Source organism: Hemicordylus capensis, chromosome 6, assembly GCF_027244095.1.
Source record: "Hemicordylus capensis ecotype Gifberg chromosome 6, rHemCap1.1.pri, whole genome shotgun sequence".
Lineage (NCBI taxonomy): Eukaryota > Metazoa > Chordata > Lepidosauria > Squamata > Cordylidae > Hemicordylus > Hemicordylus capensis.
The window spans coordinates 147211583-147227811 of record NC_069662.1 but is presented as its reverse complement, the minus strand read 5'-3'; the positions used below and the strand labels follow the sequence as shown (position 1 = coordinate 147227811).

The window sequence follows — 16229 nt, the reverse complement described above, 5'->3', positions numbered from 1 at the left end:
TCTCCGAAGAGACAGCTCGTCGTCTCCTTTGAGGGGATGTGCGTGCCTGTGGCGGGGTAGCTTCGCGGAGTCGCTCCGGGAAGAGCCTCGCCTTGTGCCTGGGCTTGCCGTTTATTGCTGACACAAACCCGTTCACACACACACAGCCGCTCGCCTGCCCGCAGCCTCAATTGCTAGCGAAGGCGTTAATGCTAATTCAGAGGAGGCGGGAAGCCGTTGCCAGAGGGCGAGGCGAAAAGCTCCTTGGGCGCACGCTGGAGAGCTCTGGAGGGCGCGTTTGTGGGCAGAAAGGGAGACACACTAAACTGGCCAAGGGGCGCCTTTCAACTCATGGCAGTACACGAAGTCTGATAGGCGGCGGCAGTAGCCAAGCTTCTGCTGCAAGGTGTGCGGCGGTGCTGCTGTCAGGGGATCAAGGAGCCGCACCGTTGGCGGGCGACGAGCAATAGAAGCAGAAGGAGGGCACGCCAAGTGTAAGGGTGCTGGACCGTTGAGGGCAAACACGTCCTCTTGACAGTGGGTGGCCGGGGCTGACATGGCAGGCGCAGCGCGCACAAGTGGAAAGCTCCTCCACTGGGCTTTTGCCTGGGATGGGCGCTCGTGAAAGGGATGGGCACCCTGCGGGGCTTCGAACAGCCGAGATCAGACGACGCGCAGGTGGCGCGGCGCGTGCTGCCAGTCGAGGGGGGCAAAAACTGGAAGCTTGTTGCAAGCGGCTGGGGAAACAGCGCGGAGCAAAGGCACCGGGGTGAGGGTGGGTGGGAGAGACGGGGTGAAAGGGGGCGAGCAGCGAGGTGCAACCGCGGAGCAGGGTTTGGAATAAGAAACACAGCACGGATTCTTACTCCCCACCCCGAGGGTCGTCGCAGGCTCCTGGCAAACGCGGGGAGGTCGGCAGGAGACAGCATCTCCACCGTGCGCCTCCTTCGATGAGAAGGCGCCGTGGAGGAAGGAAGAGGGGCGAGAAGCATCCGAAAGGATGCCGAGTAGTGATCACAGAGCTCCCAGGGGTGCGTTGATGGTCATATAGGACGCGGGGGCCACGGCTGATCGAGGCGGGCACACACTCGAAAGCTGCAGGTTCCGCGCTTGGTCTCTCCAGGTAAAGAGGCAACAGGGCTGCCCAAGACTCTCCTGGGGAGCGTGCCGACGGCGCCCCGCTCAGTGGACCCTTGGTCGGGCTTGGTTGGTATAAGGCGTCTCCTCCTCCCATGTGGACTGACCACCGTTCGAGGAGGAAAAAGAATGCTACGGGCTGGCCCTTGCCAAGCGTAGGGTCCTTCTTCTCCACGGTCTTGATTGAAGACCGTGCGTGGCGGCGATGCCGGTGGGAGAGGTGGGGGGGCGGTTTGTAAAGGGAGGGGGGTCGGTGCGAAGGTGGGATTCAGCAAGGGTGCCGCGACCTGCTAGGCTCCTTCTGCCCCACGGGGGCACCTCATGCCTTGCCACAGCTTCACTTGGCTTTACCTGGTGCGCGGAGAAGCTGCCCGTCTCGCTCTTTCTGGAGCAGATAGCTTAAGCGAGGGAGGCGAGGCGGTGCCACTCCCCGCCCGCCCGCGCGCTTCTGCCCTCCCCCGTCCGTCCGTCCGTCCCTCCCTCTCCCCCGCCCCTCCACCCCTTTTCCGCTCCCCACTCACCCCCCGGGTGAATTTCAGGGCTCTCCGGCTTGTTCTGTTTGTTTGTTGATCCTTGCGTGGGGGTGGGGGGGAGAGGGCGGGGAGGGGGTGGGGACTGGGGGCTTGGGAGACGGCGGCGGCTCCTCTCTTATTGCCACTGAGTTGCGCTTCTCCTCCTCAGGCTGCAAGGAGGAGCCGCCTGGCCGCTGGGCACTTCTGCCTTCTCCCGCCACCCGCCCGGATTGACAGCCGCCCAGCCCCGCAGCAGGCAGGCGGAGGGCTTGCCCCATCCCTGGAGGTGGCGCCTTGGGACTACTGCCCAGCCAGGTCAGTAGTAGCCAGCTTTGCTGGGCTAAGCCTTCCTGCGAGAGAGCCGCTCTCCTCCTCCACACCCCTTGAAGAAGGGCGCGCTCGGGAGAAAAACACGCCCGCCGTGCCCTGCTTTCCGCGGCAGGCGGGCTGAAGAGGGCAGCAGGGCGGGATGAAGTTGGGCACCAACTCGCCTCTTCCCTCATCACTGCTTTCCCTTCTTCCTCCATGCAACAGAGCGGCGCCCCTTTCTCCCCGGTGAGCCTTCCCTTCCCTTGGAGAGTTTTGCTAGCCGCGTAGAAGAAGAAGACGAAGAAAGCGGCCAAGGATTCTTAATCTTGACTGCTGCTGCTGCCGCCCCCCACCCCGTTTTCCCCACTGCTGTGACTTCCTGGTTAGTTTCCCCACCGGCTTCTTCTGGTTTTGTTGTTTTCTGAAGCGTCTGTATGGAAACGGCCAGGGCACCACCGACGCCTGGACAGGGAACAAGTGTGGGAAAAGGCGGAGGACACCGGTGCTAAATGACAGGATGCAGGAGACTTGAGGAGAAACACACACAGAACAGAGACGCGCCTCTTGCTTCTTCCAACCGGACTCCGGCTCTTGCCGTGGCCGCTGCGGCCGCCCGTCGCCGCCGGGCTGCTGAACCGGCGTCCTCATCCTAACCTGCCCTACAGCCTGCGGATTTAAGATCTGAGAGGAATTGCTTGCTGAAGCGGATAGCTCGTATTCTTTCTTCAGTCTTGCTCGGCTGAGAAAGGAAGATGGGCTGGGGACTCCTCCTGCAGTGGGTAGCCCTCACCGTCACCCTGGGCAGGGCTTTGAAGAGTGGTAAGTGACACAGGACCGCTCTCAAGTGCATCCAGGTAGAGGGGCCCTTACCTGAGCCCCTGGTTCCATAAGCCAGTCACCAAGCAGGCTGGGCACTCGGAAACTGGGGAGAGGGAAACTTGAACAAAATGCTGGGTATTCGCCCAGAGTTACACCCAACATCCTCACAATTGCCTGTCAATCCTTTTCAGTTTGCTACACACAGTGCTTTATCATGTGCGGCTTGTGGCTTTTATTGGATCAAGGAAGCCAGTTATTTTAATGTTTCCTCCTCATGGCAATAGTGTAAGATTCCTCTTTAAATTCTGAAGAATAATGGATCTGAAGGATAACTTCTAAGGCGAGGCTTTTTGAAGCTGAGGTGGATATTTGGCCATCTTTTGTAACTCTGTCTACCTACAGGTTCCTTTGTCAGTGTTTTCCCTAACTTATATCTAAATAAAAGGGTTAGAATGCTCATAGGCAGCAAAAGTGCTATCCAATCTATGCTATCCATAGGCTGCAGTTCTAAAACAAAAAACCTCATGCCACATACTTTGCTTCTTGCTTTAAGGCTTGCTTTGAGGCAGCCTTAAAACTACAAGGTATTCCTTCTTTTAGCAATGCCACGGAACCCAGAAGATCTCCCTGAATTAGGCTGTTTTCAAGATGTTTTTACTCTAAGAGTGGTTGACATTTAACATGAGTATGGGGGGGAAAGTTCTTGTGGGCTTTTCCTTCCCAGAGCAAATCCTGAGCAATTATTATTAGCTAATTACCAAATATTAACTTTTAGTCTGACTAGGTTCTCAATCAAAGTAATTAAAAGAAGGGAGCATCCTCCACTTAAGATTGTATATTGTTTTAATAAGAGGCCACAGAGTGTCTTTTACAGGGAGGAATATAAATCATACTTTATGATGGGAGTTAATCTTTTTTTCAATGTATTTTGAGGAAGTTGGCTAATTTAGCAAGAAATAAGTTCTTCCTCTACTCCTTGATGATCATGACTCTTTCTTTAAAAGCCTCTAAGGAAGTATTTGGACATCAGTCCTTGTGAATTATGCTTGAGATCCAGTTTGGCCTAATCTTTTTGAAGAATGTAACTAACAAGACCTTGTCTTTCAATCTGAAATCTTTCTTTGCAAAGATAACAGGATCACACTGTACGTCTGCATCGATTTGTGGACAGTGTTGAATTAATGGAGATGAGAAAATAAGGAGGGATGAGCCAAAGGCATAAAGGGACAGCATGGAATGGGATGTGCAGAGTGCCTTTGTGTTATTACGGGTAATATCATTCTCTTAAGTGCTGAGTAGACATAGGAGGAGCTATGACTAGAAAGAAACTATGAAGCTGTCATTGAATCTGAGCCGTGATGGGCAGAATGTAATAGCGCTGTTAGAATTGCCCAAGCCAGTCACCTTTTCTGTAACTTAGCAGAACCATTAATGACTCGTCCACCTCTGTCCAGTACTCCTGCCTACTAAATTAATTCATTAGCCTTATTTAGGAATAATGGTCCAGAGTCATTATGAACTGTTCTTCCTAATCAGGTGCAAGGCAAATTTTACAGAGCCAGGGAGTCTAGCAGCTCCCTGCATTATCTTCTTATACTATCACTTTCCCAGGAGTTACTGATTAAAGTGCTGCTGGTGGTGAGGCCACCTAAATGTCTCCTGGAGTGACTCTGTCAAGTACCTTGCAACAACACTGGTTTATTTAACAGATGCCAGATTCTGCCATGTTGTTTGCATAGAGCTAGAGTGGACTTAATGAGGCGGGATCATTTTCCGAGTCTACTGCACACAGCAAATCATGCAAGATTCTCTCTGAAACCACATGCAGGAGTCTTATGAATGAATATCATTGGCTGCAGATTTTGAAATCATAGTTGCAACCTCTTTTGTTCTCAGAAGAGAGCCACGCCATGCAAAGTGTCAAGGCAGAAATAAATAGTATCTTATTTCAACTCAAAGATCATTTATTCATTGAACATAACACATAATATGCACCATTTCATTCTTTCCTAATTTATGGCAATTGTTTTCTATAATGACTGTAGTTTATGCATTTTTGATGTGCACTTCATCTTTCATTTCCATTTGACCTGGTTTTCCTCTAATAAAATTATTTTACACATTTATAAACTCATGCCAAGAACAAGGAATGTCATTTTCATTTCACAAAAATTCTATTAGATACAGAATACCAAGGTTTTTGTGCCATTGCTGGGAAGATGTGATACATGTCAGTGTGTTAATGAATGCTTGCTTACCTGATGTTAGCAGGAAACATTCGAGTTAAGTTTCATTGGCTGAAAGGGAAAAACTATAAAAATTAGAAGTGGCAATGCCAATCTATATCTAACAATGGAATAAGTGACCTTGGGAGTTGGATTACTTTACCCCTTTTTCATCTTTCATTAAATCTTTACAATTAACCATAACGTGGGAGTAAACATACGTTGTCCAAGATATGACTGATTTGGATGATTTGTTCAAGTAATTAAATAGAAATAAACTTTGTTTTGGGTTAGTTGGTTTGGTTTGGTTTCTGCTCCACTGCTCTTATCAGGTCTCCCAGCTGTGTGGATGGGGGAAGCATTCTTAAAGGAGCCAGCTGAATGAATGCCGCTCCAACAAATGTACTTTGTTCTCTATCACAGATAACTTCAGATTGCTTAGATTTATGATCTGATAAAGCAAAAAAGAAGGGGTTACTGTAAACAAGCAGGGTCTGAGAAGACAAGCTGCCATCTAATGACAGAAAGCAGGCTTATCATCAAAAAGCTAAGGACAGGGATCAGACAAGATTGGTCTTTTGGTCACTCTCCATTCAAAAGTTGTTACAGTACTTTAAAACATCACATCTCCCTATAATAATTGAGTCTTCAGATGAGTCTGTAACACATTATTAACATCAGTTTGGGGGATGTTTTTAAGTGACAATGACATCCATTTGGATTTAGACATTTTGTGAAGCTGTCCTGTTTTGATATTTAAGTGATATAAAACCCAATCTAATGACTGCTTCAGAAATGTTTCATGATGAATTATCAGTAAATTATAGGTGTTTGAAAAAATAAGTTGTGAAAAAACACAATATTCCACACAGTGATGGAGTATTGAGTGAAATGCCATTTCGATATTTGACTGATCAACTGAAGAGTATGACCTGAATGGGAAATGTATTTGCTTTCATTGCAGATAAATGTGGTGAAAATATAAGAATTGTAGAGCCTGGGTATCTCACCTCTCCTGGCTATCCTAATACTTATCATCCAAGCCAAAAATGTGAATGGCTGATTCAAGCTCCTCAGCCGTACCAGAGGATTATGATCAACTTCAACCCTCACTTTGATTTGGAGGACAGAGAGTGCAAGTAAGTGAGATGCTCTGTTAAGGGGACCATAGCACCATCTAGTGGGCAAAAACATCCACAGTATCTTGTATGTTTCGGAGAACAGCTGATGATTGCAAAACTCTGTGTGTAAAATGAATCCCGCAGAGGTTTGAATCCAGACCAGAGATCATATGTTTGTGGTGAAGTTATTAAAGCAAGTGCTTACTGCGTGTCAGGCACCCTATAAGATTGTTTTAGATATAATCTTGTAATCCTGCTGTCTCTTTTTGTTGGAAACATGGATCCATTAGCAGTTATTTCCGGTGAAACTTCCCTCTAAGTCATTTAGTGACGTGGAAGGGGTGGAATGCCTGCACAAGAACCGCAAGGGAGGAATAAGCATTGGCTTCTGCGTTTGCAATTGTGGACCACTCTTACATTTCTATAACTGCAAAAACAGTTTAGAAAAGTTGCAATACTTAAGGAAAACGGTGTGTAGTTCCTTACTGTTTATAAGATGCAAACCATTCATTTTTGTTTGATGGGAGAGTCTGTATATTCATGTGACATGCTGGATTTTAGGAGTGTAAAAAGTATTAATGGCTTTACTATACTAGTATAGTAATAGGGAAAATATTTGTTTGGGGTCAAGAATGTTTTTGAAAATCGTTTAGTTTTCTTTTTAAAATTTGCATAACAGACACTAGCACACCACAGAAGTACTTAAGTTTCCACTCACATGAAGGAAGGAAGAAGTTATTTGTGACAATCCTCCCTGCCCTCTGCTGTCCCTGATGGCTCCCGAAAACATTTCCTTGAGGATTGGGGGAATTTCAGTGATGTGTTTTTGTGGGCAGTGGAAGCAGGAGAAGGAGTGGGGAATCAGAAAAAATCTTCACTCCCCCCTCACCTTGTGCAAGCAGAAAGTGATTCTGTGAGCACAACTTCAGCTGGCTGTGAGCCAGTGTTCTTCATGCTGAGTTATTCCAAGAGTCTGGAGAAAAGGCTTCTCTTGGTATGAGGATTCTGGCAGATATTTATTATGTAGAGTGTACATACCTAAGGTAGTATGTAAAGTGCTTTATAGTCTTTAATTCTGATTAAAATAATTACAGGCTAAGTAATTCATCTTCTTCATGGGACTTGGTTTCCATGTGAAGAGTCGATTATGTAAAAGTGCCCTCACACAAAACTTATGGTAGTATTTCTGTACTACCTCAAAAATAAGGCTTGAGAACTAAACTTCTCTATTAGGTGGTGAATTCTGGTGTGGAACATTTTACGTGGGAGTGCTGTCAAACCTCAACTCCACCATATGAAAACAGAGGAATTGTGTACTTGATCAAGAGGACAGCGCAAGTTTGAGCATCACCTTAGTAACCTTCAAAACAACCCTGTGAAGTAGGTTAATAAATAATATTCTCATTTTACAGACGAAGATGAAATACAGCATATTGCTTAAAGTCAGCCAAATATTCTGTGTCTGAACATAGATTTGAACCCAGATAACCTGGGTCTATATAAACTATCTTCTCAACATAACCTCACTGGTTAAGTCAATCAATGGGTTAAGACAGACAATGACCTATGCTTTAAAGCTTTAGAACATTTTTAGACTTTTAAAGCTTCAGTGCAATAGTCCTGAGACCATGAGTTATCCTTCTTAGAAGAAACCCCAAAACCTATAAACTGCTTGGGCCATGCTATTTTAGGGCTTGTCTCCTGCCCTGTGTTCCACCATGATTGTTTTGATCCCAAGGCGACCTCTTGAAGGGTCTTCTTTGCACAAAATATGAATCGCAAGAGCACATAGGGAGATGTCCTTGGTGGCTACTTTCCAGCTGGGGAACTGTCGTCCCATAGAGAGACATCAAAGTTCCAGGCCAGATGTCTTTTCCTTTAAGTAGGAATGTACTGCTAGTATGAAGAAGCAGTATGGTGTAGCAGTTTAGTGTTGGACTAGGACTAAGGAGACCCAAAACCTTACTCAGCTATGTAGTTCATTGCATGACTTTCGGCTAGTCCGTCTCTCAGCCTAACCTACCTTACAGGGCTGTTATCAGGATGCAAGGTGACAATGTAATCTGCTTTGAACTCCTTGGAAGAAAGACAGGAATAAGTGTTGCTGTTGTTGCCATTGTTGCTGTTGTTGTTGTTATGAGAAATGAGGATAAGATTGTTTTGTTTAGAGTAGTACTATGTCTTGGTTATTTTTAGTATGTTTACACACTTTTATATAAACGATGCAGTAATTACATGTTGCAAATATGTAAAAAGCATGTGGCATCATTGGAGAAGGATTCCAGAAGGGGACTGGTAGCAGGGAAGGCTTACTGGAAATAGGATATACCCCCTTAACTGGCCTGGATGTTACTGAGCACGGTCACTTCCCCATCTCTGTAATCACCCCTTTATATTGTAAGAGTGAGTTGTAGGCCCAGATCTGTGGATCAGATCTGTTTAGCAATTGCAGTGTAGAGCGTATTTGAATGATGGGCCAGCTCCCTCTGGTTTCCTTTGGAATGCATTTGAGTGTTCTGGGAGAACTCATGGCAGGGAGTGGAGGAACTCACAGGTCTTTCCAAACATTTTCTGAGAAGAAAGCTTGGGAGAACTGAACATACGGGAGATTGCCACTATCTCTCCTCATAGAGGAGAGCTGGTCCTGTGGTAGCAAGCATGACTTGTCCCCTTAGCTAAGCAGGGTCTGCCCTGGTTGCATATGAAAGGGAGACTTGATGTGTGAGCACTGTAAGATATTCCCCTCAGGGGATGGAGCCACTCTGGGAAGAGCATCTAGGTTCCAAGTTCCCTCCCTGGCATCTCCCAGTTAGGGCTGAGAGAGATTCCTGCCTGCAACCTTGGAGAAGCCACTGCCAGTCTGTGTAGACAATACTGAGCCAGATAGTCTGACTCTGTATATGGCAGCTTCCTATGTTCCTATGTACCAGCCCCCCTTCCAAACTTACTCTTGTATTGTGAGGAACTACATAATTGGGGTTCTTGGTAACCTGCTGTCTGGAGGAGGCATCAGGGGACTCACAGGCCTGAGGATTCACAACCATCTGAGGGTCCACCTAATTGATCCCCAAAGGAGGGGGATATCCCATAATGGCCAGTGCTGGCACTGCCGGGTGGGGGGGAGAGGCACCTTTAAGAGAAAAGTAGTAGGATGCTTACCTCCACTACCACTGCACCTGAAAGCTCCTCGGAGCAGTGGTGCACCACCCAGCATCTCCAGTGGGGGATTGGCTCCATCACTCACCTGGCCTCCACACATGCATGGAGGCCATGTTTGATCTAAGATCGTAAATAAACAACTAACTAACTGCATGGAGGCCACTTACGCAAATGTCCTATGCCAGCTGAGTGGTGGAGCCAATCGCGCCCCCCCTCAGCGGTGCTGGACAGCATGCCACTGCTCCGAGGAGCTTTCAGGTGTGGTGGTAGCGGAGGTAAGCACCCTACTAATTTACTCTTAAAGGTGCCTCTCGCCACCGCCCCCCTAGCATTGTCTGCACCGGTCACTACTGGGAATATCCACAGCTGCAGCTATGCCTGCTGACACCCAGTCAGCCTCCGCTTTGAGCCTTTCTCCCTGGCAAGCTGGCTAAGTGGGTGGTGGGCAGCAGCAGCAACAGCAGCAGCAACAGAATCAGGCATCCTCCTCCAGCAGTGCCGCTTTGGTTTCCCCGATGTCCCAAGCCCCTGATGCAAGATCAGGAGGTGGAGGGTCTGGGGAATCAAAATGGGCCTGGGCACTGAAGGAGGAGGAGATCTGCTGCCCATCATCATCTGGTAAGCTTGCCCGGCATGGGGTCCAATGAGAAAGCTTACTGGGCAGTGGTGGATACAGCAGCAGCAGCAGCAGTAGTGGATGTCCCCCTCCTTCAGCATTGTTGTCCTAAAGAAGGCACTGAAGGAGGACGCCATCCATTCCCCAGTTAGCCTTCCTGGCTCCCGACGCCATGGGGCAGACAGAGGACCAGTGGGCATTGCAGTGCCTGCAATGCCCCTTACCCTGGTGCCCAGCACTGAGAATACCAGAACACACTTCTCCTTCAGGGCTGCCATTCTTTCAGTGATGCTGAAGGAGAAGTGCATCCCAATCAGCCTTCATAGAAACATTGGGCAGAGGAAGCTGCCTTATAATGAGTCAGACTATTGGTCCATCTAGTTCAGTATTGCTTTCAGTGACTGGCAGCAGCTTTCCCAGGTTTCAGGCAGGAGTATCTCCCAGCCCTATCTGGAGATGCCAGGGAGTGACCCTGGGACCTTCTGTGTGCAAGCGGATGCTCTTCCACTGAGCAATGGCCCCATCCCCTAAGGGGAATATCTTACAGTGCTCACATATAGTCACCCTCCAAATGCAAACCAAGGCAGACCCTGCTTAGCAAAGGATTCCTGCTTCCTGGCATCAGGCACTATTGGCGGGGAACAAGAAAACCAGTGGATGCCTTGTATGCCTGGAACTCCCCCATGCAACTCTCTCTCTCTCTCTCTCTCTCTCTCTCTCTCTCTCTCTCTCTCTCTCTCTCTCACACACACACACACACACACACACACACACACACACACACACACACACACACACACGATGCCTGGCATCAGGAAGGCTAATCAGGACACACTTCTCCTTCAGCACCACCACCAGAGCAGCAGCATTGAAGGAGAAGCATGTTCGCCATCAGGTTATGTTGGGAGGACGTTGCTTTCCCTTGAGGGACAGGGGGAAGTTCTTTGCCCAAGGGCCCCCTGCTTCTGATGCCAGCCCTGGTTCCATCCAGGCACTGGTCAGAAGCTTACCTGTGTAGCTTCAGCCAGGTTGCTGCCTCATGTGTCTTTAGACCAGACCCTATTTTGTTTGCAAAATATTTGTTCAGACAAGAAGTAATCATTATGGTGGTGTAGTATAATAATTAGGGTGGTGAAGCATAATGCAACCATTAGGTCAGCTGAAATACCTAAAAAAATCTTTATGGCTTCTCCTAGGTGTATTATGGCCTGGGGCACAGAAGTGAACTGTATTTCTTCCTTTCTGTAGAGCAGTCTTTGCTCCTTTCAATCCATTTCAAGTCTCCAAAACCCACCTAATTAATGTCCTTTCTCCCTCTAATTGGGCAGTTTTGTTGTCAGGCAAGGATGGGGTAATTTTATGGGTAGAATCTAGATAGACAGAACTGTTTAAATTGGCCTTTCGTTGACTGACTTAAATGCTTCCTGTGTTATTTTGTGCCCTGTTTTAAATTCAGATCCTTTGACTTCCACACTGTGACCATTAAATCTGAGTGAGGAGTTTTGTGACAAACCCTTAAAAACACATTTGCAGGACAAGTGACTTTTTCATAGGGAATTTTCAAAACTCTGTTAGGTCTCAGAATAACTTGTTCTTTCGAGAAATGCATATTCCACTCACCAAACCTTTAGAGAGATAATAGATCAATGTTCCAATTAAGCTGTCATGGGATTTTTAGTGTTAAGCAACCTTTGATTTCCTAACTCTAGTTTTTCAATTTATTATCACAGCTGCATGGACTGTATGTGTAATTTTGCAGCCCAATCTATTATTATTGTAGTCTTTTTTTTAAAAAAAGCCCGGCATTGTAAATGGACAAATTTAATTTATCTGCTAGCAAAACTAAAAAGTAACAGATTAAGACATCTAGGGAGAAAAATCCGACACCATTCAGACTACCTTTACCTTATTTTTTAAAACGTAAGGAGAAGGTGAAGCTTCTTTTGCTAGTATAAAAAGACAACCCATTAAAAATTTTTAATGCTTTCCTCCATGGAAAGCCAAGCAGGCTAGTGGTAATGACAGCCAAGGGGGAGTTTGGGTGCATGGGAAAGCAAGCGACCCACTTCCTTCAAGTCTAATACATCATCACTCATAAAGCAGTGTCAACACTTCTAAACTTCTGTTGATTTTGGTTGGAAGATGAGGGTGAGCACACTGTACAGATGTCTTGTGGAGAGCTCATCTTGTGGTAGCTAGCATGACTTGTGCCCTTAGCTAAGCAGGGTCTGCCCTGGTTGCATATGGATGGGAGACTAGAAGTGTGAGCACTGTAAGATATTCTCCTCAGGGGATGGATCCGCTCTGGGAAGAGCAGAAGGTTCCAAGTTCCCTCCTTGGCAGCATCTCCAAGTTAGGGCTGAGAGAGACTCCTGCCTGCAGCCTTGGAGAAGCTGCTGTCAGTCTGTGTAGACAATACTGAGCTAGATGGACCAATGGTATGTCTCAGTATGTGGCAGCTTCCTATGTAGATTCGAGACCAAAGGCTAGTGGTCTGCCCAGAACTCGTAAAGGAGGCTCCCTTCATTTGCAGTCATGGGAGTGCTTGCACAAACAGAACCCAGGTCATTCTTGCATCTGGATCACTCTGGTTCCCATAAGTTCTTAAGGGCAGAACTACAGGTTACCTTTGCAAATGTGACTGGGGGTATTTGCAGGGAAGAAAACTGACCAGTGGGGAAAGGGGATGCTTAAACTGTCTCTGACTAGGCTATTTCCGCCCATGCTGGAGCCTGCCCTTGGGGGTGGGGGTATAAGTTAAAAAGAGACCAGTGAGGACTCAGTGGGCAGAAGAATAGTTGAGGACTAATACTTCTTTACAAATGCCAACCGCCCACCCACACATTAGAATTGTAAGGCAAACATGCGGTTGGGAATCCTGTATTTATCTAGATGCATCCAAGGACCCATAGAAGGAAGCATTAAAAGTTTTAAATGGATCATCTTTTTATGCTAGCAAAAAATCCCCTGAGACCAACAGCATTACACAAGCCTAAAGATAATATGAATACGATGCATATTTGTATACCACTTTTCAACAAAAGTTCCCAAAGTGGTTTACAAATGAATGAATGAATGAATGATGCATATCATATCCTCATAATGGATATGAGGTAGTGGGGAAAAGATTATGTGAGGTCGTTCACACGACTGCACAGGTGGGGCAGTGGGTGGCAGGGGAGAGGGAAGGCTGGTTTAACTTACCTTACTGCCAGATGACTACTGCCTATTTCTGGGAGCACGAACTGTGCTCCCAGACAATTCCTACTGTGTGTCATGCGATGTGTCCCAGCCTCCAGAGATCCCACAATACACTCCACGACATGTGCAATGCATTGTCTCTGTGTCCACTGGGGCAAAACACAGCCCCACTGAACACACGATCTCAGAGCCTGGGTTAAGGGCTCACTCAAGCCCTTAACCCTGCCTAAGAAGCCAGGCTACAAAGCGGGGCTAGGTGGCGCTGCCCTGCCAAGGTTAGGCTCAATCCCAGAGGTTCTCATGCACAAACTAACCCAGACTGGACTTCCCTAGCATGGGTTAGGCTCTGCGCGAGAAAAGCCTCTGTAATTTGTAAGTAAAGTAAAGTAAAGGTAAAGTGTGCCGTCAAGTCGATTTCGACTCCTGGCACCCACAGATCCCTTTGGTTTTATTTTGGTAGAATACAGGAGGGGTTTATCATTGCCTCCTCCTGTGCAGTATGAGATGATGCCTTTCAGCATCTTCCTATATCACTGCTGCCCAATATAGTACCAGCAGGGATTCAAACTGGCAACCTTCTGCTTGTTAGTCAAGCATTTACCCACTGAACCACTTATCTGTGCAATATCACTCTCAGAGCAAGCACCTTGTTTAATGTTTTGGAGATGCTCACATGACAGGGATCATAAATGTACTGAGAATTCTAGTTTTTCCTTAGCTGGCTATTTGTGTGTGTGTGTGTGTGATGACTTTGTGATGTATTTCATCATATAATTTGTGATGTATTGTGATGTATTTCATCATATAATTCTCACACTGAAAATTTAGATGAGCAACAATAATCTTTTATTATTTGTCGGAATAAAGCTGTGATTGTAATTAAACATACTGTTAAAAAACCCCTAAGGACAGAATAGCCCATAAAGTGCTCTAGAAATAGATATAATCAGCAGAGTGTGTGTAATGTGCTAAGCCTAACAATCCTAAGCATCACATATTCCAATCAAGATTTTAAAAAAACCAAAAAAAACCACCCACATAATATATGGATATATTCCCAGAGTGAACTATGTACCACTTTGAACAAAAGCTGGAATTGCAGCAGGTCCGAAGTTTGTGATCAGCTTGCAAAGATGAATGTGATGTGCTTAATGATGGTTATGAATCATTGTAAGCACATTTATCATTAATAGTTCATGTTTGTGAAATGACAGAATATGGTTAAAATGAATGGAGGAAAAGGATGGAATGTAAGAATTATTAACTTCTTTCCCCCCATGTCTGTTTCCTGTTGTAAATGTTTTTGGTCTACAAACTCCACCATTTGCCTGCTCTGATGTCCTACTGTGTACATGTAGCTATCTTGAATCTTGTAAAACTTTATATCTGGATAATAAACAAGAATGCCACTGATTCAGTGCTTTGAATTTATGGAACTTTTCCGGTTTCCCAGCAATGCAAACTATCAGCATGATAATTTATAATGGTTTGTGACAAATGCTGCTGAGCAAAGAGGTGTGTGGTTACATTCAGATCAGATGTCGTCAGCAAGGGAGCAATAAAAATTTCACAGACACTAGGTTAAAAACATTAAGAAAATGAATGTGAAGTTTCAGGAGACAAGGTTTTGGGAAGGTGGACAGAGTGGCTAGGGAAAGCCAAATAGTGATTTCCTTCCTGACAAATTATGGACTCTGGAAACAGAGTGAACTGTATTGTTTTACAGAAGTTTCAGAGATACAATGACACCGAACTTTTCTTTTTTGAACTTGTTTTATTGGGCATAATTTAGATATGCAGAGTCCCAAATCATCCTTGTTTGACAATTACTGAGTGTTCCCATTCTGTTGTCAGATAAGTTCAAACAGGAAATTCACTCTGATATGGATACATTGAAAGTGTAGAAGGAAGGACTTGATAGTTAATTGTTCTTTAAATTGGTTTTAACAGGGATTAGTTACATGACTGAGATTAGAGCTGTACAAGGATTGCTATCAATTATATCTTTAGTAAAAAGAGCTATTACAAAATATGTTTGTTTACATAGTAGTAGATGGGTTAAAAATAAAAAACAGATGCTGCTGCTGTTAACTGTTAACAGGGAATCCACTCAGTATCTTTACCATGGTGAAGAAATGTGGGTAACATAATTCTGCTGCAAACTGGCATGCATAGAAGTCTACAGATCATTATGCAAAGGATGTTTTCATACATTATTATTGTTATTGTTATCACACAATAATCATTGTGCATGGCACTTTACAAAATATAAGTTCCTGCCCCAAGGAACTTACAATCTAAAATTTGACACAGGGGAAGAATCAGCCCTGGATCAAATCAAATGGAGTTGATAATTTCTCCCAAAGCTCTATGACAATCCTTTCATAGTCATGAGAGCTTCGGGAGAAATAGAAGCCATGCTGCCAGTGATGGAATTCACTTTGTGGCCCTTTGGAGTTTGGCCTATGCAACAATTCATGACCAATTCTCTTGGCCAAACTAGCATGCTTAGAATGTGGGTCGAGAGGGATCTATGCAGAGTTCATCATATAGTAATTTGATTGTTTGATTCGCTTCACTACCATGCCTAGCCCCCACCCAGCTTACATTTATGGAGAATTGCCACTTACCTGCTGAAATCCAAATTTCCGTCAGCTTCAGTCAACACTTGATTTGCTGTATGGTGACACAGCAGATGTGCAGATTAAGAGAGACAGCTGTGAGTGAAAGCCCATAATACCGTGGGGGGAAACAAGTAAGCTGGGCAGTTGTCCACTTGGACACACTGTAGTTCACCAGCCCTGAGAAAAAAACACTGTCATATGCATTTGCCCTTCTACCATCTGAATTTGTCAAGCTAGCTTGGGATCTCCTGCTTGGGATCTCCTGCTAAAGCTGCAAAATGTCAGACATGAAGCTGAAGCAAAACACACATGGTTCAGTCACCCCACCAAATCCAGGACACCAGAAGTCCACAATGGCTCAGTGATTTCTAAGAATTTGGCCAAAGCTTGTCAGCCTAAGGACTGTGGATGCTCAGCTATAGCTAACCTCCCACATGTGTGACCCTTTATGAGCTCTTTTGATTCAGAACAGCCCATTGCCCATTCAGGTTGCCCATTCAACCCATTGCCCATTTCGTCCGGCTCTT

The 16229-nt window shown here is 45.9% G+C and overlaps 1 protein-coding gene across 2 annotated transcripts in view; it reads left to right on the top strand.

Moving 5' to 3' along the window:
• Positions 1–206: 206 nt before the first annotated feature.
• Positions 207–16229, top strand: part of NRP1 (neuropilin 1) — a 215631-nt gene continuing 199608 nt past the window's right edge. The window contains exons 1-3 of one of the 2 annotated variants that reach the window (XM_053261193.1): positions 207–473; positions 1798–2756; positions 5946–6120. In XM_053261193.1, the coding sequence (XP_053117168.1) occupies positions 2690–2756; positions 5946–6120 (242 nt within the window). In that variant the 5' untranslated portion in view covers positions 207–473; positions 1798–2689. Of the gene's footprint in view, positions 474–781; positions 1103–1797; positions 2757–5945; positions 6121–16229 lie in introns of those variants that run through there. The other variant, XM_053261194.1, reaches the window with a different exon arrangement.